Source organism: Vicia villosa, unplaced genomic scaffold (genome assembly GCF_029867415.1).
Source record: "Vicia villosa cultivar HV-30 ecotype Madison, WI unplaced genomic scaffold, Vvil1.0 ctg.003195F_1_1, whole genome shotgun sequence".
NCBI lineage: Eukaryota > Viridiplantae > Streptophyta > Magnoliopsida > Fabales > Fabaceae > Vicia > Vicia villosa.
The window spans coordinates 147,945-175,790 of record NW_026706137.1 but is presented as its reverse complement, the minus strand read 5'-3'; the positions used below and the strand labels follow the sequence as shown (position 1 = coordinate 175,790).

At 33.4% G+C, this 27,846-nt stretch overlaps 2 protein-coding genes across 2 annotated transcripts; both read left to right on the top strand.

Annotated features, from left to right (window-relative positions):
* The first annotated feature begins 12,390 nt into the window (after positions 1 to 12,390).
* LOC131640558 (oleoyl-acyl carrier protein thioesterase 1, chloroplastic-like) lies at positions 12,391 to 16,464 on the top strand. Its single transcript, XM_058910953.1, has 7 exons — positions 12,391 to 13,016; positions 14,303 to 14,436; positions 14,510 to 14,623; positions 15,416 to 15,511; positions 15,648 to 15,735; positions 15,826 to 15,894; positions 16,010 to 16,464. The coding sequence occupies exons 1-7, from the start codon at positions 12,687 to 12,689 to the stop codon at positions 16,277 to 16,279; spliced, it is 1,101 nt and encodes a 366-aa protein (XP_058766936.1). The 5' UTR covers positions 12,391 to 12,686; the 3' UTR covers positions 16,280 to 16,464.
* Positions 16,465 to 17,199: 735 nt separating this feature from the next.
* Positions 17,200 to 27,094, top strand: LOC131640563 (F-box/kelch-repeat protein At3g23880-like). Its single transcript, XM_058910957.1, has 3 exons — positions 17,200 to 17,338; positions 17,613 to 17,699; positions 25,938 to 27,094. Exons 1-3 carry the CDS (start codon positions 17,200 to 17,202, stop codon positions 27,092 to 27,094), a joined length of 1,383 nt encoding a protein of 460 aa, XP_058766940.1.
* The last annotated feature ends 752 nt before the right edge of the window (positions 27,095 to 27,846 follow it).

The window sequence follows — 27,846 nt, the reverse complement described above, 5'->3', positions numbered from 1 at the left end:
TCTTCGCTTTTTAGGAGTTATGTTGCGTTCCTTGGACGTAGCAAAGTGAATATTTTGATAGATGATTGGACTTAAGTACCAACAAATGTAAAAGAAAGCATATGGACATACGTTAAGGTATTAATTTTAATTTACATGATTCAATAGTATTTATTTATTTATTAATACATACTTATTGATGTAATTGTAGTTGACTTTTGAGTTTACTAATAATAATAAATTGAAGAAAAAGTGGATCACTTATGCTGGTGAGCGTTGGAGGGGCTTTAAGTCACATCTCACGCGTGACTACATTATGAAACCTAAGTCTGATATTTAGCATCCAACTGTAAAATATAATTTTATTGACAAGAAGGTTTGTGAAAAGTTTGTCAAGTCTCGTAGTAATCTTATTTTCTAATAATTTTGTGCTTATGCTTTATACATACTACCATGTAAATTAATATTTTCACTGTTTATAATGGGTTAAAAGTGAATCATGAAAGCTAAATAAGACAAGAAACAAATACCCCTATAAATTGTCTCGTGGGGGTTACAAGAAACTTGAGGAAATATTGATTAATGAAAAAAACAATAAATAGGGGATGAGGACTCCATGAGTTATGATTGCACTCCATCTCCACCATCATGACATGAGAAGTGGAAAAGGGATTGACAAAGAACAACTAGAGAGTTCACTTCAAATGTCTCACGAGCAATTGCTGAGAAAATTGTAAGTTCATTTTTTTCAATTGGAATATTAAATGTAGGATTTGTTATGCCTATGATTTGTTATGTGTAATTTAAATAGCTTTGGTAACAATATCTTATTCATGTTGTGTAGGATTCGTTGATTGATATGGCCAATCAAGGTTCCTTTGTTCCATAACCACGACATGGTATATTAGTAGAAGCAATCAGAACAAAGGAGCGTGCTGGACGTCTATATGGTGTTGGTGAAGGCATCGACCTGAGATTATTCTTTGGTACACCGAGAAAGAGTAAATAATTTCAAAATAAAGAGATGGACGAGATTGTAGATAAGAATTTAGCAAGTGAACACAAGCCGCAAAAGAATGAGTTTGAAGATTTAGTGAAGATCTGCAATCAGAAGTTGAAAGATGAATTTGCACAGGAGCGGCAAATTCACAGGAAAGAGATGGACAAACTCTTTATGGTATGTGAAAATAGTGTTTTATCTGTATAAATATGATTTTATTGTTTTTATCTAAAATGTAGGATATGTATGATATATAGTGTTGTTTTTGTTTCGTATTGTTGTTTGATGCATACTATTGAATTTGTTTTGTGTTGCAGTTGTTTCTATGATGCAAAAATCGGATGGTACCGTCCAACAGTGTATAAATGAAGATGATGAATTACATGAAAGAGTTGTTCTGGGTGGTGTGAGCATAAAAGAAAGTTGTTCAACTGCCTATACTGATCGATACCCATAATGAGATATTGGTTCCTTTTGAAGATTCAATTAGAAAATTGGTATGTCACATTATGGATGTTAAAGAACTAATTCCTCTTAAATTAGAGCATGATCAAGAGCTAAAGATTTTCTTTATCGATCCTAGATATATAAGGGATTTTATGTTCGGACATGAGTGTCTGAACGTAGGGATACTACAATTATGATGCATGTAAGTACAATTTCTATTCTAATAAATGTCAATTTTAAATTTGTGCATCATCATTAATTTTAATGTTAAGACTCACTTATTTTTAGAATTTTTTTTAACCATTTAGGTACATTCATCATGTTTATATATAACTAAATAAATCAAATCTTTATGGATTATTGAATTTATTTAATATTTGATTTATAGATAATTCTTTAAAAGTTATTGAATCATTCATATTATCAGGGTTAAGAGAGGGGAATAAAGACGGTTACTTAGCACCATTTATCAATTTGTGATTAATTTTAAAATTATGGTTCTTCTATTATAGTTTGTTTCAATGTTTTACCAAATACTAATTATGCTCGTGTTCATTCATTGGTCATTGGCAATTGATTATCACATCTCTTCCGACGGATATTGTAATTATGTTGTGTTCATTAGGCAAACCACTTGAACCAAAGATGAAACGTCTTCTTGCTAAATAAGTTTATAATTATGAGACTTTTAGTAATATTTTCTTTGACTATGTAATTAGCTTAATATGACACCCTAATTTCCCCGATGTTTATTAATATAAAATCAGAGTAAAATTTTCAAAATAATAAACATACCATTAGGATGTCATACTTTTAAACATATTAAACCTGCTCAATTATTTATAGATACTTAACACAGTTTCGGATGATTCAAAACAAACTTTATAATTCCTCAATATTAATTTTATTACGCAGCGGAAAAATCATAATTCATATTAAAACCATTAGCATCCAACAAACAAATAACATTTATTCAATTGATAGGGAGTTCATAAGACTCCAAGCGAATCATTCAAGACAACATCAAAATAAACTAAGCGTTCACCCTCCAAGTGTTACGTATCAGAGCATGACACTAACTCGACATACGCAAAAAGGAAGAGCAACATCTTCCAAGCTACTTCGATAGCGGACTATTACTGATCATAGCATCATAATTCACTACGTATGTTATTAATTCATCATGTTATATTCAATAACAACAACAACGTTACAACAACATAATTTCATGGTATCATCATCCACTGAGCACATTATCACTTCATCAAGTATATTTCATAATAATAACATCACATAACATTATTAGAGCAATACAACATCATCACACATAATAGCATACCAGCAAAATCTCGCACGGAAAAGCGCCGAACACTAATAACTAATCACCCACTACATTTAAATTTTTTATTGGCTAGAAATTATTTTAGCTTCCCGTAGGTTCAAACAGCGCGTCAAACGGACACCCGAGTAACAAGTTATGAAATTTCAAAGTTTTAACCAAATTACATACACCGACGTCATACACCGATTCCACAACAACCCATTACACACCAATTAAATTTATTTTCTGAACTTGAAACTATTTTTATTGAAAATAATATCGCGTTAGCTTTCTAACACTTCGAACAGGGACTTAAACAAAGTTACAATTTGAAAGTTATGAATTTTTTAAATTTAGAAAAATCTAACACGGTGATATAACCAGTTGCATCACAAGGTAACTGGTTGCCTTAGTCCTAGAATGCTGGTCACTTTTCTACTATTTTTCTTGCTCGAAAAGCAATTTTCCTGCAATCCAAAAGTCTCAATTCGCACATAACACACAATCACATATTAGGAGTATTAATCCTCAGTTACGTACATCATTTAGCAACGTTATAATACACATAAATTCATCAATATGCACATAATCACATGGATTTAAAATATAATAACACATTCATCATACTCATGTAATCTAATTAAGAATTCAAATACAATTTTGTCAACAACTCAATATTTAGGGTCTCACATTCACAAAGCAAATTCAAGAATAAAATTATACAACAATGACAATCAATCCCATATACCTAACATTATACAAACCTTTAGAAAATTGGAACTCCACCCTTACTTTAGAATTTCTAGCTTGAGTTTTTTTCCCCTCTACAACGACAATCTTCACAAAGCTCTAGCTTTTGTCTTCTCTCATTCTTTCTCTTTTCACGATCCAAATAGAATGATACATTCTAACCTCTAATCATTTATTATTATTATTATTATTATTATTATTATTATTATTATTATTATTATTATTATTATTATTTTGAAGGCTATTATTATTATTATTATTATTCCCTAATAATAAAATAAAACCACTAAATAATTAAAATAACCCAATAATTATTTAGCTATTACTAATATTAGTTAATCCCTCTAATTTTAATTAAATAGTGTTAATAACTAATTACTCCCACTATTCCCAAGTTCTACACAATTATTCACACACCTTAATTTCTATATTTCTAAGGCAACTACCCCACACCAAGGGCATCACAATACATCAAACACCCATTAACGCATATAAATGCACAACATCGATCACACAATCAATTACGATAAAAAAATTTAAATAAAAATTGAGGCGTTACACTTAACGTGTAATATGTTTAAATCCTTTACAATAATAGAGTTGAGGAGCGACACCATATGTTATACGAAGTTAGAAATAAAAGGTCCGCATTTTGTACGCCTTCGGTAAGTGGATTACTTGTGACATTCATTTATCTATAGTTAAATTTGTGGTTATATATATTCATGTAATGTTTAAATTTATAGATGAGGAAACAACAAGGAGAATACAAATGTGTTTTTTCGTCATGAAACACATGTTAAACATTGTCTCTGTCGACATTGTTGATTCTTTGAATCAGGTATTTATTTACAATAACATATTAATGTTTAAGTCTTCTATTATTTTAAATCACGTGTGTTGAAATATGCCTTAAAATCTTTGTTGATGAAGAGAAAGAAAACATGTTTCAAGATTGCCAAAAATCAGAAATCCGAAAAGTAGTCAGGTCTGAGCGATTCATGGATATCGAACTCGGTTGGTCCGGTTCATTGATCAATTCATTAATGTTAGAATATTTATATTAATTTGGATATCATATAAATTAATATAAAAATATATTATAAGATATTTATAATATTCTAAAATATATTATAAGATATATTTATAATATTCTAAAAGATATTATAAGATATATATTTATAATAGTCTAAAAGATATTATAAGATATTTATAATATTTGAGAGATATTATAATTTTATAATAATATATTTTATTCTAATAATTAAGTTGATATTTTTTTGGATTTGTTATGGATTTGTTGGATTTTGGCTATTATAAATATGTATATCTTCTATTATTATAGTGTGACAATCTTAGAGCTTATAGCAACAAGGGAGAATAAGGGTTTTAGAGAATTCCAAGGGAAAACTTAGAAAGACAAATATTTTTGGGAAACTTTTGGAGTTATCTAAGGGGATTAAGAAATACTTCTAATATTGAGAGTTAGAGAGGTTGGGAAACACTTGGGTAAGAAATAAGGTTTGTTCTTTGGGAATTTTGAAGGCTATTTTCTTGCTCATATGTAATATCTTGTAACAAATTTACGAGTATAGTTAATTGGAGAGCTGCTCCCTCCCTTAGAGTAGATCGTTTGATCGAAATGGGTAAACAAACCTTCGTCTTTTTCTCGCCTTATTTTGTTATATTATCTGTGTACAAATTATTATTATTGTAGACCATTTATTTTGGTTGCTACTATTTTTTGCCTCACAAATTGATAGTGAATTTTGTCGTAATTCATAACAAGATTCACAACAAGTGGTGCGGTGAGCGTGAAGCAAAGAGGTATTGTTTACAAGTGAGCACCATGGTTAGATTGGAGATCGAGAAATTTTTCCGAAAACAACGACTTTAGGTTGTGGAAAATTAAGATGCAAGCAATTTTAATTTAAGAGAAGTGTATTGGTGTTTTGAAGAGTGAATCATTGATACCTGCAGGGCTTACACAGGTACAGAGGACCGAGATGATGGATAAGGCCATGAGTGCCATTATCTTGTGCCTCGGGGATAAAGTTCTAAGAGAAGTTGCCAGGGAGAAAACTACGGTTGCTATATGAGCAAAACTTGAATCATTGTATATGAAAAAGTCTTTGGCTCACAGGTTGTATTTGAAACAACAACTTTATTCATTCCGAATGGTGGAGAACAAATCCATAGTTGAGTAGCTTACATAGTTTCACAAGATTATCGATGATCTTGAGAATATTGAAGTGAAGATTGATGATGAGGACAAGGCTTTTCTCTTGTTGAGTTCATTACCCAGATCCTTTGAGCACTTTAATGACGCCCTTCTTTATGGTAAGGAAGGTACTATTACTTTGTATGAAATCTAGACGACAGTGAAATCCAAAGAATTTTTAAAGTCGAAAGACTTGAAGATTGAACATAGTGGTGAAGGCTTAAATGTGTCAAGAGGAGGAGGTGAGTGTAAATGGATGTCCAAATCAAAGAGGTTTGACAAGTCCAAGGTAAAATGTTTTAATTGTTAGAAAATCAGTCACTTTAAAATGGATTGTCCTGAGAGAAGGTCAATGAAGATTTTGTTCAAGCTGCAGTTGCCTTGGGTGAGTTTGGAAACTGAAGATAGTTTGTGACACCCCTTTCTATAACCCCAGAATATAACATATAATCAAAGTAAGTTAGCATGCATACATAAAAAAGGTGTCACATCGACATTCATATAACTAAAAGCTCTCGAGAACCAGCAATACAAATCTCAAATAACAGATACACCTGGTCATACACACATAATATAACATATAACACCTGGTCATACACCTTTCTATAACCCCAAAATATAATATATAATCAAAGTAAATTAGTATGCATACATAGAAAGAGTGTCACATCGATGTTCCAAAAACTAAAAGCTCTCGAGAACCAGCAATACAAATCTCAAATACCACACCTGGTCATACACACATAACACATAATAAACATTATGTTTCTCAATGCATACAACATCGAAAATAAAATTACTCGTGTATTAACAATAATCATATCCCATACTATGATCATGTCTCAAATATTCATCAGGATCATCACCAAATACCAAATCCAGAATATTAGGCACTAAGGCTGCTCAACAACAAACATTGTCTCAAAAATACATAATCCATAAGCAAATATCACAATACATCTCAATAACAAAACATGAGTTCGACACTAAAACCCCCCCAAGTGTTACCCGACCAAAGCATCGACTCACTACCTAATCAAATGGAAAAGAAGATCAACTACGCTTCTCTGTTATCCTCGTGCAAAGCACCACTATCTTCGGTACCTGAGCGATGTCGCATAGAACATCATTTCAATATAAGGGTGAGAATTCACATCATCAAAGAAATATGTAAAAATAAGCAATACATAGCACACACACAAACACACACACGCGCACACACACACACACACACACACACACACACACACATATATATATATAAGAATTCATCACACCTTGCATAATCATGTAAATAGCATTTCACAAATCTATTTCACATAGTCAAATATGCAACAAGCTCAAAATAGCATCTTACACAACAATCACCAATCACATCATCACATAGCATCCACAATCATAATGTATGTGACTCGACGACAACAAATGCAACTCATGCATGTGGTACCAACTCTGTTATCCTTTCCGGACATACCAGGTCCATCTTCCAGACAGATAACCTTCAAAAGCTCGTTCTCTAAGCTTTAAAGCCCCCTCTCTGAGCTTGGGATAAGTCATTAGTCTCTGTGAGAACTAGCATCCACTGCCTCTTGACAAAAAATGATGCATGTGCAACTCAACAACAACATATGCAAATTAAGACCATCTCTCAATCTTAATAATATACGATACCACAATAATCCATCTCACATGAATCATCCACCAAACGTTGCACACCATGCATCAAGTACTCATTCCAATCAAATAGCATTCAAATAGCATTTACTCATTCACAAACATCAATAATATTATACCACATTACATACCATCACAATGTTATCCACAATTCATCAATTCATAACGCACTTATAAATAATTAACATGTTAATCACACAACAACATCATAATTTATTCATCAAGTGCTAACCATTCTACTTCTATCATAAAGATAATTCCATTAGCTTCCTAATGCTTCAAACGAAACATAAAATGGAGTTACAAATCAAAAGTTATGACTTTTAGAATTTTCACAAAACAGGGCACATTCGCCCGGTGGAAGCTTCCCGGGGCCCGACGATCCATTACACAAACTTGGTCACAATTTTGGTCCTCTCGCCCGACGAAGGTTTGCAAACAACCATTCGTCCGACGAAGCAAAACACTCGCCCAACGACTCACATCAGAAACAAAAAAATACTGTGCATTTCAGCACTCTCCCAACTCAACCCAAATCCGATTTTTCACATGGTATAGATTCAAAAACCCCAAATTAACACCAGATTTCCTTATACAATATCAACCTAATGTATTACTCTTTATGAGTACAAATCTAACACATTAATTTCTCCCATTTCATCATCAAATCCAAGTGTTTATGTCAAAACCCCAACTACCCAAAATCCCACAAATTGAAACCCAATCCTAAACATACATCCTACCCATTGCATAAAATCACATAGAATCATAATAATGGGAAGTAAAACCCTTACCTCTTGAAGAATCTCCTTCTTCTTCTAGTTCCAAACTTCCTCTTTTCTCCTCTTTTTCTTCTCTTCTCTGGAGCTCTCTCTTTTCTCTTCTTTTACCAAATGAAGGTTATGTCTCTAAAATCCTATTTTCCTTACTATCTTTCTCTTAAGTTAATGGGTTTAGTCACACTCACTCATGTTATTTCTATTCTCACTAATTAGGCCCAAAAGCTATTATATTATTATTCTACTAATAATCCTAATAACTCAAATAGCCAAATTAGGACAACCACACATAATTAAATAATTAAATAATTATTATACTACCAAATAATAAAATAAATAGTTAATAAAACAACAAATAAAATAATTAATTAAATAAATAAATAATCAAATTGGGATGTTACAACATTGACTCAGGTTGCTCTTATCACATGTGTCTAAGAATAGAATACTTTGAAACTTTGAAGATGGTGCAAGGTGGAGTAGTTTACCTTGGTGATAATAAAACATGCAAGGTTCATGGTATTGGTACGGTCAAATTTAAAATATTTAATGATCGTGAACTTCTTATTCACAATGTGAGGTATGTTCTAAAACTCAAGCGATTTTTTTATCTATAAGTATGTTTGATGATCTAGGCTATTGTACTAGAGTTGAACATAAAGTGTTAAAGATTTTGCGTGATTAATTGATTATTACTAAAGAGTCTAAAATATGTGGTCTATATATTTTAGAAGGTTCAATTGTTGTTATTCATTCATCGTTAACTAGTGGAGGCTTTCATGACAAGGAAGAACTGTGTGGTTTGAGTTTAAGGCATTATGGATGCCATGAGGAAGTTTCAGAGGAGTATAATGAATTTTGCAGGAATCAAGGGGAAAAATACATGTTACCGCTGAGTTGTTATTGAGTTTTTGGATAAAAGTTGGGGTTAAAACAACTTACTTGGTTGGTAGAGAATTTCTTCAGAGGGAGAATAGTGAAAACCAAAGGAGAAAACTTAGTTTGAGATGGAGTTTCCTACTATAGATACTAGTAGTGAGGGAACGGTTACAGAGATCTCTGATTATCATTTGACTCGTGATAAGGTAAGGAGGATTATTGTAGTATCTCAAAGGGACGGTTATGCTAACCTTAGATATTATGGTTTTAATGTGGCTGAAGGACTGCAAAATAAAAGAAGAAAAACCTTCATGGAAGTATTTGAAAACAAGTGGAGTCAATGGTGGTTGAAAAATTATACTTGTAGGCTTGTTAAATTACTTAGAAAGAAAAGGGTAATTGGAAACAAGTGGATGCAAGTGGCAAGATCAAGATTCAAGGGTTGTTTGAATGTGATCAAATTTATTGATTAGAGTTTCAAGTTGATAAAGAGCAACAATGTTGTTGATGATTAAATTGGTATCAACACGGTTTAAAGTCAAGGTGGAGATTGTTGGAATATGCCTTAAAACCTTTGTCGATGAAGAAAAAGAAAACATGTTTTGAGATTGCCAAAAATCAAAAAGCTGAAAAGTAGTCTGGTCCGAGCGGTTCACGAATATTGAACTCGGTCGGTTCGGTTCATTGATCCATTCATTAATGTTAGAATATTTTATATTAATTTAGATATCATATAAATTAATATAAAAATATATTTATAATATTCTAAAAGATATTATAAGATATATTTATAACATTCTACAAGATATTATAAGATATATATTTATAACAGTCTAAGAGATATTATAAAATACTTATATTATTTGAGAGATATTATAAGATTATAATAATATATTTTATTCTAATAATTAAGGAGATATTTTTTGGGATTTGTTGGATTTTGTCTATTATAAATATGCATCTCTTATGTTATTATAATGTGACAATCTTAGAGCTTAGAGGAACAAGGGAGAATAAGGGCTTAGGGAATTCCAAGAGAAAACTTAGAAAGGCAAGGGTTTTTGGGAAATCTTTAGAGTTATCTAAAGGGATTGAGAAATACTTCTAAACATCTTGGGTTTGAGTGATTCTTATATTGAGAGTTGGAGATGTTGGGAAACACTTGAGTAGAAAATATGATTTGTTCTTTGGGAATTTTGAAGAGTATTTTCTTGTAACTCATTTGTAATATCTTGTAACAATTTTTTGAGTATAGTGAATTGGAGAGCTATTCTCTCCTCCAAAGTAGGTTATTTGATCGAACCGGGTAAACAAGCTTTTATCTTTTTCTCGCCTTATTTTGTTATATTATTTGTGTACGAATTATTATTGTTGTGGACCATTTATTTTGGTTGCTACTATTATTTTCCTCACAAATTGATATTGAATTTTGTCATAATTCACAACAAGATTCACAACAACGTGATCTTCAATTTCCTTCAATTTTTTATGTAGATGTTTAACGACATCACACTAATCTCATAAGAAAACTTTAAAGACGTCCATACACGTTGGACATCTTGCTTCAATACGCTTTATAGGCCAGAATAATCATATTGAGTTTGCAATATATGTTTGCAATTTTTTTGAGTTTTTTTGTTAGATCCATAATTTCAGAGATCAAATACATTCGTTGGTATCAGTGAAAAAAAACCTCTTATTGACCTTGAATAGGATTTTTATGAAGACAAATACATCCTCAAAGAAGAAAAAGATAATAAGTGCTAATAAAGAAAGAAAAAGATGAAGATTTTGATCAATCATTAAGAAAATGGCAAATAATTTTGGTTAAATGTCGTAATCTTTAAAATATCATGATTCATCTCTTATATCACTTTAAAACTTTAAAAATATCACTCAAATATAAGCCAACATATTTTTAAAGTAAAAACATCGAAACCATTGAAGCAAGGCCTTTTATGATTTTTAAAAAAAGCAGAGCTCTAATTAATTACCATAAAGCTATAATCAATCATCAATTGTAGATTTTCAATTTTTTAACACAGAGGAATCAAGTAATTGATTACCACTTGAACATATGCATTTATTTTCACGTATCAGTGCATCAGGAAAGGTTTGTAATGATTGATGGTTCCTTTGGTGGGCTTAGGTCCTCCTTTGTATAAAAAAATGATTGATGGTTCCTTTCTAAAGTGTTGCCTTGTTTCATGAAGGTTTTTATGTGTGTATAAATGTTGTTTTACTACAGAAAAATGAATTAACATGTGAATAACTTTAAAAAGTCAATTATTACTTTCATGTGATCCTCATACTTCAAAGTGTTTGAAATTTTATGAACTTTCAAAAACTAAAATAAGTTTATAAACATTAACACTTTTTGAGCATTTAAGTGATATACAATTAAAAATGGAGATTGATAAGAATCAACGATCATAGTATGAATATGATTATTGTACAACCTACATAAGTTCTTCATTTCTCTACAAATTGAGTGTTACTTGTTTCACCATAATGTGTGGTGAAGATCATCTTAGTGTTTGGTGGTTGTGAAAAAAGTTATTTGAGTTGTGATGATTCAAAGTCTACCATATTGTTTGGTGTTTGTTGTGTAAACAAGGAAGTTGTGTGCTTTCTTGGTTGGAGATATGTATTCTTTAGAGTGCTTGATGTAAGACTTGTAAATAGCATTTGATCATTGTGAAAAATCCTCTAAGGAGATAGAGAAGCTAGATGTACCCTTAAGTTGACAAGGAGAACCAGGTTAAATATCTGTGTCGTTTTACATTTAACACTTTATTTTTCCGCACGTAACTTAGTATAATTTATGAACAAGTTCAACAATCATAAACTCGGTTCCGACAAAATTATAATTTTAGAAATTAGCGCATAAACTCAAAAAAATCTAACAACCTAATTCACCACCTCTTAGATTGCATCTAATACCTATAATATCGCCCAAGTATCAATTGAAGTAAGCTCAATTGTGATGATACTTACATTCTTGATGTGAAGAAAATCGATCAACGTGTAAATTGAGTAACCAATTTATGAATTTTTCATTCTTTCAAAACTACTAAAGGATTTAAACTTTTATTAACCGATAATATCTCTAGGATTTCATTGCTTAAACTTATTAGAATTTCTTCTTACTTTAATATTTTCTCTGGCGTACTAAAGAAAACTCTAAAATATTACTTTAAATTTCTATATTTAATATATTAAAAATTAAAATTGTCAACATTGACAACAACACTTGGTTGAGTTGATTTGATTATAAGAGCGGTAGGTGCATTAAAAATGTACTACAAATAATAAATCTTCCTCGAGCATAACGAAAAGAACTAAAAATTCAGAAAACATGTATGCAAACGTTGAAACGAAAAGGGCAAAATCGTAATTAAAAAACAACCCAGAGTGTTGAACACGTGCCACCATCCTTCTTTCACTGTTCCTTTCCCATCCCTATCTATTTCAATTCAACCAAACACACACAACACAACACAACATCCTCGTTAAATTCGAACCCACTCGTTGGACTTTGCTTCTATTCAAATTTCAGCTTCTTCTTCATTCCCATTAACTAGTTAACGCCGACCCAGATTTCAATTTTTTCTTCATTTTTTTAATTGATAAAAAATGTTGAAGCTTTCGTGTAATGGGGTGGACCGGGTTCAGCTCACGGCTCAATGCGGGTTCATGGGTCGGCCCACTTCGTTTTTTTCCGGCCGGGTTTCAGTTGCGGGGTTCCGGTCAACGAAGGCGTGTCCGGTTTATGCGGTGGCGACGGCTAAGGATGGTGCGGTGGTGAACCGGGTTGAACCGGAAAATGGGAGTTTGGAGGATAGGTTGAGGCTTGGGAGCTTGACTGAGGATGGGTTCTCGTATAAAGAGAAGTTTATTGTTAGGAGCTATGAAGTTGGAATCAATAAGACCGCTACTGTTGAAACCATTGCTAATCTCTTGCAGGTTTTTTTTTTATATTTTTTTATGAATTTTTATTCTGAATTAGTTAATTTTGTTTCTTGATCTGAATTTTGATCTGATTAATAGTGAGTGGTAGGTGAATGTTTGAGACTTTTTTGATTGATTTTGATTGGGGTGGGGTTTTAGGCTTCTGGATTTTCTGAATTCTGATCCATGTTCAATTTGTGGCATTGTTTGATTACAGATTGGATTTTTTTTTTTTTTTTTAAATTTTTTTCATCAAAGTGCAAAAATTGAACATTGTCTGGATCGATGAAATTGGATGGAGCGGAACGGAACGGTATGAGATGGAATCGAGTGGTGTTCCATTGTTTGGATCATTTAAAGTCTGATGGATTTGAGTGGTATGGATTCCATTCAATTCCATCACTTACCGCTATATTTCTTTCCCTCTAATTTTGGTTGAATTTGTTCTGTCATAAAATTTTCAAACGATGAAATGGAATCTTCATTCCGCTATGATCCATTCTGCTACATTGCACTCTGCTCAGCTCATTTCCATTCTGCTCCGATTATATTATGGTATTCTATTCAAACATAGCCCAATTCCATCTCACCATGCAGTGGAGATAGTTTAGGAACAATGCGGCATCATGATATGCTATGATTTGATTGAATACACGTGTAAATAATTTTTTGCTGCATAGAGATTAATCTTGTTTTATGTAGTTGTGATTTTCTATGCTATTTCCTGCCAATTGTTTTTGTGCAGATTTTCTTGGCACTGATCTTCATGCTTGCAGGATGAAATATTGGAAAATTGTGCTTTTATCTTTCTTCTTTCCCGATTTCTTGGAAGTTTCACAACTATTTCTTCAATTCATTTAAGCCAACCGACCATATACAAAGAAATAGAGTTAATTTTATTGTTTTTATGAAGTTTTTATTTCCTTGTACGTAGGAGTATTAATCAAGTCATCATTAGATAAATATAAATATATATGTAATGTCAATTATCGAATAATGTCTGTTCTGTATCGAGCTATATATTGCAGACCTATCTATTCCTTTCTGGACTGAGTATGGTAGTCTTGATAGACACGGGGTAGAACTTGACAAAAACATGTTGAACACCCGACAAAACAGAACAAAGAAGTTTTATTTTATTTTTGGTGCATATTATAGGAAAAAAAAAAGGCGGTACATTTTGGTTTAAAAGGCGAAACCAGAGAAATTCAAATGGAACAGGCTGGGCCAAATTCTATTTATGTGCTATCGTATTCTACAAAATTTCAATTTTGAGATGTATTGTAACTTTTTTGTTGCAGGAGGTTGGATGTAATCATGCTCAGAGTGTTGGATTTTCAACCGATGGTTTTGCAACAACCCCTACCATGAGAAAATTGCATCTTATATGGGTCACTGCCCGCATGCATATTGAAGTCTACAAATACCCTGCTTGGTAAGTTTTGTTCTTTACAATACTCGATTTATAGACTCTGTTTAAAAAAATCTAACGTGCATGATTCGTACAGGAGTGATGTTGTTGAGATAGAGACATGGTGTCAAGCGGAAGGGCGGGCTGGAACAAGGCGTGATTTTATTATTAAAGACTACACAACCAATCAAGTCATTGGAAGAGCAACAAGGTATACATATAGCTTTTAAATTAGGATGGTCATGGTACATGTTTGTTGTCGTTGTAATAATCAGATGATCAATATTAGTATTTCTTCTGGGTCATATACTAAAGTATCCTAAATGATAGTAATTGGTGGAGCTGTCAGGTGAATTGTGATACATAAATAAGGGTATATTACTAAATTAGTGGGAAAAAAGTAGTTAATCCTTCATCAGTAATCTAAAATGCGACACAAATATGAGACCGAAGAATTGTACTAAAGGGTATTTAGTTTTTCTTGTATGGCATTTTTCTTGTATGGCACCTTTGGGTTCAATGATGGAAATACATATTCTTAGAGTGTGTGGGTTGGGTCTAACCCATCCCTACAAAACTGACTTGTAAGGTGAGAATGCCATTCAAACCCACCACTTCAAACCCGACACAATGAAGGTGTTGGAGGATGTCCTCACGCTCAGGCCTCAATGAGGCCCAAGCGTGGACAATGCGGGAAGCCTAACATGTCATATCGCTAAGAAATGTGAGACTAAATTCACCCCTTCGAGCCCAACACCATGCAGATGTTGGAGGCTGCAATGAAGGCAAGGCAAATGCCGCAATTTAGGCGATTAGTGGCAAACCGCAATGAAGGCGGAAATTCCAACAGATCAAGATGCATTAACAATTAATTCCCATAATTTTAATTGGTGCTTTTTTAAATTTTGATATGCGTAAGTTGTGTTGTATGCTGTGCTCTCTGATGCAGTCTTTTCTTTTAGACACTTTCATGAAGATGACTATCTACATTTAATTGTTTCAGCAAGTGGCTAATGATGAATCAGGACACCAGGCGACTCCAAAAAATTTCTGACGAACTTCGAGACGAGTATTTGGTTTTTTGTCCTCGGGAACTAAGGTGTGTACTTTTCTTTACCATTTTTCTGCTCGTTGACAATGAATTATATGAATGGATGTAGTGTTGGGAAGTTAGGCTTCAAAGAAAATATTGTAACTATTGTCCCTCTTTTCTTCATTCTTTTCTGAGATTTTAGGTTGGCAATTCCTGAACCGGATAGTAATTGTTTAAAGAAAATTCCGAAATTGGTAGATCCTGCTCAGAGTTCCAGTCTCGGTCTTGTGGTATGGTCATTGGCTCGAAGAATCTTCTTCCTTTTTCTATTCAGCACATTTTAGAGTCTGGCCTACTCACATTGTTTTTCAATATTGCAGCCTAGAAGAGCCGATCTTGACATGAATCAGCACGTTAACAACGTGACCTATATTGGATGGGTGCTTGAGGTTGTTAGATTCTCTCTTTAATATATTGAAACACTTTCGCATGTTATCGCATATCTTAAAAGAGTATCTGATATTTGTGACTATAACTAACGAAGTGTGTTTGTTACTTTGACAGAGTGTGCCTCAAGAAATCATCGATACTCATGAGTTACAGAGTATTACCTTGGACTACAGACGAGAATGCCAACGAAACGACATTGTTGATTCACTAACAAGTGCAGAAACAACCGAGGATGTTCCGGAACTCAAAGGTACAAATGGATCTGCCAAAGCAAATGATGACAAACAAGAACACCAACAGTTTCTTCATCTTCTTAGATTATCTACCGACGGACTTGAAATAAACCGAGGAAGAACAGAATGGAGAAAAAAAGCTCCAAGATAAGGAAGGATCTGTCAATTTTATTTCTTGAGTGAAGTTTTCTTAAACATTGAATCAGTTTGAATAGATTTCTCAACTAGTATTTATAAATAAATCAAAATTAAAAGAGTATTGTAATAGTTATGAGCTTCTTCTGTTTGTTGTTTAAACAATAGTGTTTCTTGTGTTACTTGAGATTAGTGTTTACATTTGATTTTCATTAATTTATTTTTAAACATCTAATAGCTTGTAATGATTTTCTCTTAGGTGAAGAATTATAAACTTCAACTAAGAAATTCTGTCTTAAGTTTGAAACTAGTCTAAATTATATCAATACACTAAAACTGCTAATATTTGTATATCTGTACCACTGCACTGCCGAATCACGCGTCTGGTCTCCAATCTCACCGTCGGTTTCGCCGTTGTGTTCAGTTTTCTGTCCTAGTTTCAGCTCTGCACTCAGTTTTTAATCACCATCTACAGAATTGCATATTTCTGTTCAAACAACCTCTGTTTCAACTTGTTCGTGCAATTTTTTCCTTGGATACTCATGGCTGGTTCTGGTGACTCATCTGGATCGGAGAAATCACCAACTATGTCTTCTCTCCAATCTCAATAGAAAAGTTGACTGGATCCAATTACGATAGTTTGGCCGGTGATATAGAATTTGAGTCCATGGTCAAGGCTACAAGGATCACCTGACCACAAAATCTGATACAATGGCTGCCACTGAAAAGTCAAAATGGGAACTAATCGATGCTCTACTATGCAGTGTAATCAAGTCCACCCATCATCATGATATCAACCCGATATTTCGTCCCCATATCACATGTGAATCAATTTCGACGCAGATGAAACAATTGTACACAAATGACATTCAACGTTTTTATGGACTGTGTCACAAATTGTTGAATATTATTGCTTCGAAAAAGATTTAGGGATCTATGTCAACATATATTGGTCAAGTTTATAGCGCACTCCATGATATCAACGAGCACCTACCTCCTGTTAAATGCACCTCAGTTGAACAAGAGAAGTCATGTGAACTATGTGGCACCCTCCTCATGCTTATTGATTTGCATGGTTTGTCTTAGAAATACTCTGCCATTCGTGATTAGATTTAGAGTTCTATTACTGTACCAAATATGTATGTTGTATCTATTATCCTTCTTCGACTACCTGAAAAACAACCAATTGAGCCTATTGGCTAGTCTAAAAAAAGAAGTGGATGCCTATGACGCTTTGTCTGACTTAGCTGTCAAGGTGACTAGTCTACAAAGGTATTTGAATGATAAAGAGAGTTCCTTAGAGAAGGAAAAGTCCGCCAATGAGGAGTTGTCTTCTTAGATTACTGCAGTCGTGGAGGCTTTGGAGAAAGGGAGGGAATCTCATAGGGAGCAAGTGAAAGAGCTGAAGAAGGAATATGATGACGTCATTGACGAAGGTTTCAAGAGAGTCTTCGATGCCTTATGGAATGCCTACTATCAAGCTGAGATACTTTGACCGAAAATTTGCATTCATCGAGAAAAGATGAACCCGCTGAAGAATATTATTGATGGAGAAATCGTGAGGGACCAGGAGGAAACTAAAGAGGACGGGGAGCCCTAGGAAGAGGAAGAATAGTTCTATAGTCTTTGATGCTAATTTATTTCTTTATTATTAAATAAATCATTGACCATAGTAAAAAAAATACTCTTGACTTCTTTCTTTTAACGATTTTAGGTTTAAATGGTGAAAACTATTACTAACATTTTTTAGCGTTTAACATTCTTAATCGGTTTCTCCCTGCAAACACACTATTAAGGTTTTTTCCCAATTCGTTGTCGCTGCTTTGTACAAGGGGTGTCAAAATTCTACGAATGCGTATGTGTTTACAATATGTACTAAATCCTTTAATTCCTTTTTTCAGCTTTTTAAATTCTTTACTTTTACAAAAACAAAATGACACGGATGTATAACAACTTTGCTTCTTTGCAAATCCTTGTTCACCTCTCACTGTGAATCCATAATCATCTTCCTTTCTCACAAAAATATCTTTTTATCTATATCTGCAAATTCTTTTCTTTTATCTCTCTCACGAGCGTGATATGTACAAGATTTTTGTGTTCACGAAATTTTTATGCTCATAGTGTTATGATTCTTGTGAGAAATTTAAGACAAACCAATTTTAGGGTTCATGAATCTTCACATGTAAATTTTGTTTAAATCTTCTAGAAAGTCATTTTGAATTTAGAGCTTGAAAGTAAACTCTTCCAACTTAGAACTTTGTCCTCAAACAAGAGTCGCTCAAACCTAAAGAAACAAAAGCAACCTCCAAGAAATCATGAATAAAAAAGTTTGGAAAAACGAAAACAAATACATAGTTCAAATTCAGAAGTACAAACAAAGTAATGCTTACCACTATAATACAACAACACCATGAGCATGAAACAAATTCTAAGCACAAAACACATGTCAGACATTCTAAGACAATACTGACTCAAACATGAATCACACCTAGCACGCAACTTCATCAATTAATGAAGAACAAAAATATGAGAGACTTGACTCACACCCAACAATCTTGCTAACATTCTGATTAAATTATGCATTCATCCAAAAAACTCATATTGAAAGCATAAAAGCATAACGCGCACAGAGATTCAGGGTGCGCTTACCACTCACAGACCGCACTCAGCGAGTGCATGTCTGCACTGAAACTCAGAAATGCGTCAAAATTTCATGCTTTTCATCCACTTTCACCAACACTACCTATACTACATGAATGCAAAAATGTTAAAAATTTGGGTTGCCTCCCAACAAGCGCTTATTATACATTGTTAGCTCGACGCCTTTTTCAAGTAAACGCTCCTTCTTGGGCTTCCTTTTGCTTGGCTAGTCGCTCATTCACCTGAAGTTACTCCCAATCAACACTTGAGCGAACGTTATGCAAAATAAGTATATATATATATATATACAATATAGACAAATGTACAAAGCTTAAAAAGATAGAAACTATTGTGATGCTTTTAATATCTAAACACTAATCTCCGACAACGACACCATTTTGATGTTGCAATAGAAGCAATCAAAAGTGTAAGTATTTGTTTTATCGTACCACATGGACTAGTGTGATATCAATGTCGTTCAATAGTTACTATGATTTTAAGATGAAGTTTGCAAGATGTTTGATTATGGAAAGTTACAAAAGGTAAAACAGATGCATGATAAATAAAGTTTCAGAGAGATGAGAGCTTGTCAGGATTGAATTTCATCCACTGATAGAATATGTAATTTACCAATCATTTATACACAATCTAAACATTCATCAATATCATCACGTATCGCTTAGAACTGAGTTTATGTCTAAACTTCTGATGAGGTTTTGACCTTATTGTTTAATCAATGATGTCTTAACTCATTAAATATTAAGGAAGCATTAAGAATTAATACTACTGTGAATCTCAAACCAAAATCTATCTCTAGAGTTTGGTCTTTAAAAGACGGGGATCTTAGGTCAAGATTTGAAAGATATTTGTCAATAGTAATTCAAACCCATAAGATTAACATTAAAACAATGATAACATCGATATAGATTCATAATTAGACTGTATACAACACCATGTCCAATAAAAATACGTACTTCTACAGTGAACTTACATCCAATCCCAACAAAAAAGGGATTTAGCTACTCATGGTAGCTTGATACAAATAGAAGAATGAAGATGAACATGCATCAATTGTGATTTCCCAACGATTGATGCGAACCCAACTCATTATCTTCAAGATGCACCCTCTCCTGTTGTTTTCTAAGCTTCTCTCTCTCTCTCTCTCTCTCTCTCTCTCTCTCTCTCTCTCTCTCTCTCTCTCTCTCTCTCTCTCTCTCTCTCTCTCTCTCTCTAAAATGTAATGTTTTTTTTAAATCTCAGCTGAAGTATATTTATAGAAAAAAATAGCAGACCGCACTTAGCCCCATTAGAGCGCGCTTAGCGCGCTCTCACTTCGAACACACCAAATAGCCACAAACTGCAACTTTTGGTTTCCTTCCAAAAATGCATCTCGAAGCTTTTCTTTTGCCTTTTAGTGGCCAGTGCTTCATCAATGCAAGGAAACCTACAAAATAAGATGCAAAAGATCAACCTAAACAATAAGCCACTTGATGCCAGAACTAACCCCCGAACCGGACTATACCGGTGGTGATAAGCCAAAAAAAGATGAAATTTGAATCCGTTAATGATATAATTGCAATATTATAATTTTAAAATAAAAATTATTTCTATTTTTTTGGAAATTGTAGATCTGGATTGTTTGGTGTTCATAAACCCTAAACCCTAAACCATAATTATATAATTGCAAAGTTATAATTTTTAAAATAATTTTTTTCATTTTTTTTGGAAATTCTAGATCTGAATTGTTAGGTGTTCTTTTCTAAGAAGTTGAAAAGTACATGGAAATAAAAAAATGATAAAAATTGAAGTTTTATGATTCTAATTATTGTTGATGGCTTCATCTTCTTCACAGTAACTTGAGATTAGGTTTATGTTTATTTTTCATGGGTCATGTTAACGAGTGTCCAAGAGGTCGTCTTTAAGGATTCCAAATATAAAAAATATTTATTTCAATTTCCAATATATTGAATACAAATATTTTCAAAAAAACATAATATATTTTATTCTTTAAAAAAGTCAATTATTTAAATGTTCAATGCATTTAATACAACTATTTTCAATAAAAACATACATTTTTAAACCGATTGTCCCAGAACACTAGTTAACATTTCCCATTTTAATTAAATTTTATTTACTATGTGACATATACAATGACTTCCACCTTAATAAAATAAAATGACACCTAATCATTTCAGATTTCACATAAATGACACGTATACTATCTAATTGACTATGACTAACAAAGTAAATAGAAAAGAACTAATGTGGAATATTTTGTATAGTTTAAAGACCATTATTTTTTTGAATAAAGCTGTAATATTAAAAACGAAAATGAGATACACAAAAAGGAGAGGTGGGACTAGGCCAAGACCCTCTCAAGAGCTAATACACTTGAAAAAACTCATCCCCAACCTATTTTTTACAAAATCACGTCTAATAGCTAAAGGGATGACATAAAAAAGAGTGAGAGAGGAAGCTGTGTGACCAAGAGAAGCAAAAAAGTCGACACAAGAATTACCTTCCCTGAAGATATGAGTAATCACAAAAGACATGTTTTCTATAATATTTCTACAATTTAATCACCTATTTCTAAGCTTTCAAGGAACCAAAGTATCCTTTGAAAAAGCTTGGACCACAATGGAAGAATCACTCTCAATCCAAAGCTTTAACCATGCTCTATCTCTATCTAGCTCAATGGCTCTGAAAACCGCAAAGAATTTCGCATGTAAGGAATTAGGACCCAAAGTAGGCTTGGCGAAAGCTAATAAAAAGTTACCAAGAGAGTTTCTGAAAATTCCGCCACAACCACTAGAGTTGTTATCAAAAGAACCATCGCAATTACACACCCAATCCAGAATATGGGACTGCCAAATGACTTCAACAGTTTTGGGAGCACGAGGATAGTTCAACGAAATCCGAAAATATTTAAGAAGACAGAAATCAACCATGGAGGAAGAAGCATGCAAAGAAGAATGATTTCCAATCAAATGAACCTGAGCCATAATATTCGAGAAACTGGGCTGGACCGGCAGAGGCTTATTGAGGAACCTAGCATCGTTACAAATATGCCAAATATGGGAAAAAATGCAGACAATTGTAGCCGCAATTATGAGTGAATATTGGGGAGAGTTGCTGTAATGGCACAAAGCCCAAATGTTGTCCTTCGAGAAACTAAGAAGAGGCGAATGCAAAAGAGTGCGTAAGAAACTCTAAACCTTAACAGCATAAGGACAACCAAAGAAAATGTGGAAGGAAGTTTCATAACTATCCTTACAGATACTACACATAGAACAAATATTACAACCACAGATTTGTAAGGCATCATCCGAAGGGATCTTGTCATTCATGATTCGACATTCCAAATTCTTCCAGCCTAGCTCAATTTGAGAAAGGAAGAAGCTTTGAATCTATAAGCCTCTTTCATCGTTAAATTTCCCTCCTCGGAAGAAGGCCACAAACCATGATGTTCGGAAAAATGCTAGGAGAAGATTGTAAGATTACCGGAATAAGAGTAGGAAAAAAGATAAACCAGTCAGGTGGAATATTTCAAGTACCAATTCTAATAAGATCACTAGCCAACATGTCTGAAGGTTCGAAAAACACAATAAGGGGGGTTGGATTGGGTTTTTGATAAAATAAAAACTTATGACACGTTTGGTTATCCTGGTTCGTTTGAACTCAAACTACTCCAGTCCACCCGCCAAGGTGATTTTTCCTCTCTCTTACGAGGACTTAATCCACTAAATCAAACTTGATTACAACAAAGTTCACAATGACAACCGTCAAAGTCTTCTTGAGATAAACCACAACCCGGTTTCTCAAGGAACAATAACAACAAAACTTAATCTTACGTGTTTGCAAAAATGCTTATAATAAGCTATATCACAACTGTGATGTATACACAATGTTTAAGAATGATGCACAAAAATAAAAGAATCACTAATAATTTGAGAGCTTTTCGTTATAGTTTGTGTGTGAGAATTCTTTTCTTTAGCTTCAGTAGTGTCTTCAATATATAGTGGAGCTTTTGAACCGTTTGAGAGACACTTTTCACTTTTGGAATGTTGAAATAATATGATTAAGACCTTTCCGAAGATAGAGATTATATCCATAGAATTGATGATCCAGCCGTGAATAGAAGATCTTGAATTTAATACTTCGTAACGAAAATGAGTATCAGAGCATTACGCCAATATTGGTGCAAGAAGCGTTTCTGTATCAGAGCTTTATCAGAACTTCTGCTATGAGAAATCACAGTCAAAACCTAAGCAATCGACATCCTTACTACTTTGATATTAAAGAGCTTGTTGTAGTGGCTTTCAGAATATGATCTTCTTAGAATGGAGATCAAGTGGCAAATACTTCTTGTTCTTGTGGACTTCCTTCAAAGTCATCAGAACTTCGTGTTCTCATAAACTTCCTTCAGAGATTAGATCTTCTTATTCTTGTAAACTTCTCTCTCGATGAAGCTATCTGATAATTGAGAGACTAATGTTCAGACTATCTTCTTCTTATAAGCTTCCCTCAATGCAGCCTTCTGCTTTGTTTTCTGCTTCAGAACTTCTGAAACATGAATAAACGATTAGGGAGCATATATGTTTTTATTAACATTATGTGTTTGTTATCATCAAAAATATTTCAAATATGTAGAACCAAACTTTGTTCTAACAATGTCCACTTCAATACCATTAGAAATGAGAAGCTGAGAATTAATTATGTCAATTAAAGGAATCCCGCACAAGACATCCTTCCAAAACCGAACCATGTCTCCTTTACCAAGCACCCAAGAGATGTTAGAAATCAAAGAAGAAAGCTCCGGCTTTAAATTGCTCCAGATGGACGAGAAAATATGATGATGAATAAAACCAAACTTTCTTAATACCCTAGCTCAAAGAAGACATGCCCAATCCTCCTTACTATTAAGAAAATCCCATCATAGGTACAAATTAGAAGCATTATTGAGAACGATGAGAGATCGTAAATCAAGGCCACCATAATGTTTGTGTTGACAGACTTTGCTCCAAGCTACTGTTACAAGCTTCTTAGTATGAATAGAACCACTCCAAATGAAGTTTCTAGAGGTAAGCTCAACCTCCCTAAGTAAAGAAACAGGCCAATAGTAAGAAGAGATGAAGTGGTATATCATGCCCTGAATCACCGAACCAACCAAAGTAACTCTTTCGGCATAGGAAAGCGTAGAGCCTTTCCAAGCCGCCAACTTAGAAATCGTTTTATCCGCCAAGGCCTGAAAATGAGCACGCTTTCCCCTTCCTTTAAAAATGGGAACCCCCATATAATCAAAAGGTAAGGAACCTCTTCTGAAACCTATAAGTTGCGAGAAGTGATTCGCTCTACGATCCGACATTGAGCCACAATAAATCATGGATTTATAGGTGTTGATGATTTGACTGGAAGCAAGAGAATAGTTATGGAACAGATTTGTGAGGAAAACAAGATTGGAAGACTTACCTTTACAAAAGATAAGGATGTCGTCAGCATAATGACTGTGAGTTGGCATGCTTAAACTCCTGTTAACTTTCATGGGAATAAGGACACCAAATTAACCAAAGTATTGATATGGAGACTTAAGACATCTTCTGCAAGACAAAAAAGAAGAGGAGAGAGGGAGTCCCCTTGCCTGACACCTCTCTTGCATGGAAAATACCCATGGGTGGACCCATTAAAAGCACATATTAGCCGACTCTAGGATCGTCGAAATCCAATGGCAGAAAGTCGAGTTGAAACCATACCTCTTCAAAACAGTCAGGAGAAAACTTCAATTAATGGTGTCGAAGGCCTTGGATATGTCCACTTCAATAGCAACATTACCACCCAGGATCTTACTGTCTAGGAGGTTTGCTACTTCAGAAGCAAGACGGAAGCAACATTACCGCCCAGGGTCTAGGAGGCCTTGGATATGTCCACTTTAACAGCAACATTACCGCCCAGGGTCTTACTGTCCAAGGAACAGAAAAGTTTTATATAATATTAAAGACCATTATGATATTTTTAAAAATTTAATCCTTATATTTTATTTCATTGGGAAACTATCCCCTATTTTCAATGTTTTAAAATTCGAACCGATCACTGACCAGGTTAAGCTATTGGGTCACTTGATTAATGATCGGACCAGTATATCATCGGTTGGATTGCATAAATTTTAATAATGTGAAAATATAATTTTATTTTTCTTTTGTAACATGATTACTTTTCAAAAGTTTTGTTAGTCTAAAATATTATTAAATTGTGTAATTAATTTTCTAACATTTTAAATATATTATATTATTATATTATATGGTTAATAATAAAAAAGTTTAATGAGAATTGTAATGTTGTATTATAGAATATATAACTTTCTTTTCTATAATTAAATTAAATATCAAAGAGATTCGTGGTGCAACTATAGTAAAACTACGATGCTAATAATTTTGAAAAATTATAGTTCTGTTTTTTAAAATTTGATAAAATTTTATTTTTATAATTTTAAAATTATTTAATTATTATAAATAATTAACATAATTATTAATATCAATAAAATTAAATTTTAAAATATAGGTGCCAAAACTTAAAAAAATGAAAATAAAGGACTAATATTATAATTAAACTAAAAATAAACATAAAAAATCAACCCGTCAAATGAAGAAACTAACCGGTTCACCGGTCTGACTATTGAATCGACCGGGTTACAGCGGTTTTCATCGAGTCAATTGTAGTAATGGTCCGATAATTTTACCAGACCGCTCTATTCTCCCGTTCACAGTCTAAACGGTCGGAACGGTTCGGGTTTTAAAACTATGCCTATTTTAAATTTAATTAGTTTTGATGTTTGGACATTATAATTAACAATATTTTGGATTCAGTATTTTTTTTTAGTTTGTTCCTAAAAGCCCTAGCTTCTCTGCTTTAATCCTTATCGTTAGGTTTGGTTAGAATTTATTCAAAACCAGCGTGTTAGGGTTTCCACAGTCAGTATATTCTACTACTCCATCGACCCATGTTGCCTGTATATCTCCCTCATGAACTTATCGCAGAAGTTCTATCATTCCTTCCCGTAAAATCTCTGATGCGACTGAGGTGTGTCTCCAAATCATGGAACACCCTCATATACGATCCCACATTCGTCAACCATCACCTTAAGCGATCTTCAAGAAACATCAACCTGATACTATATTTGTTACTCTACATACCTAGCAATGGTTTCAACTTCAGATGTTTCCCCCTGCGTAGTGTACCGGATATCATTCCCGTCCTCCTCGCTGATAACCTTAATTTACAATTGAATGACGGCAAAGGATTCATCGGTCCTATTGGTTCCTGCAATGGATTGTTATGCTTAATCGGTTATTTTCCGAATAAAGAAGATATCTTGCTTTATATATGGAATCCGGCAACCATTACATTATCTAACAAAATAGTGTTCCCTTGTATGAAGTTTAGTCGTCTTAGGTGGATGTTTGCGTTTGGTTACGATATTTCATCAAACATTTATAAGATTGTCGCGTTTCATCCAAGTAAAAACGAGGTGAGAGTTTTCAATTTAGAGGATAATATTTGGAGAAATATTCAAAGTTTTCCCATAATTCCTATTTGCAGTGCTCCTTATAGTGACTGTCAACATCAACTTTCGGGTATCAATCAAGGTGTGCATGTAAGTGGGACTCTTAACTGGTTGGCCATTCGAAATGAGTTTCCATATGAACATGAAATTGATTGGAAACTTATTACTATCGACCAATTTGTGATCATCTCACTTGATTTGAGTACGGAGACATACCATCAGCTGTTGCTTCCTCGGGGTTTCCATGAAGTTCCACTCATTCAGCCAACTCTTTCCCAGTTGATGGGCTCCCTTTGTTTATCTCATGATTTTCAAGGAACTGATTTTATTATATGGCAGATGAAGGAATTTAGAATTCAAGAGTCTTGGACTCAGCTCTTTAAAATTAGTTATCAAAGGCTTCAAATTGATTTTAGTGTCTTCACTAATTCGGTGCCATACGGATCTCGATTTATCTTATTCCCATTGTGTCTATCTGAGAATGATAATACATTAATATTGACATGGAATAGAGACAAGAAACCAATAGTCTATAATTTGAAAGATAATAGAGTAGAGAAAACAAATTTTGACGATGGCATAAGGTGGTTTCTTATCAAAGATTACGTTGAAAGCTTGGTTTCAACTAGTTGAATTGAAAAGTAAGTTTTTTTAGATGATTTACTTGTTTAAGTTTATGAATTCATGGTCATTTTAATGGCTTATTTCTTATGGTTGTTTGAAACTGTGACACCATTGCTATGTTGAAGGATAGCTTGGATTTTATGATGTTTATTTATTTGCTTTAATTTGTTTATCTTCTTTAGACCCGGTTTGATGATGAGGCAATTTGAAAGCATTATATTTATTTGATATCATCTTGAAATTAGTGCCCTCTATCCTTGTAAGGTTAAGAAACAATATTGTAATGTTTGAGAATGCCATGCAAATATTCTGAGGTGAAATTTTGATAAGGAGGAATGAATTTCATTTTAGAAGAGTTTGTACTAATGAAAGGGGAATGAGACAAAGGGACGTGTAAATAGTGCTGTTATGTTCTTTGATCAAAATCAAAGGAAGTGGTGATATTTTGTTTCTTTAAAGCAATACATGCATACCTTCTTCAATTTTGTGATTATGATAAAATGTCCTCATTGCATGGAATCATCCTTGTGATCATTTGATCAATCAAATTTGAGGTTTGTGGCTGCACAAGAGGCTCTTGGTTTTGTCCCATGCATTTAGGGGATTAATTTTTCTGTTAATGCTATAGCAAAACATTGCCAATCTATGGTTTCTGTTTGTAAAAACACTAAGAAAAACTAATGCTAGTTAGGGGTAAAACCTTTCGAAAAAAGAGGGGTTGCTATGGATTTTACCCCTTGCGCGCAATGCATATTTTTCTT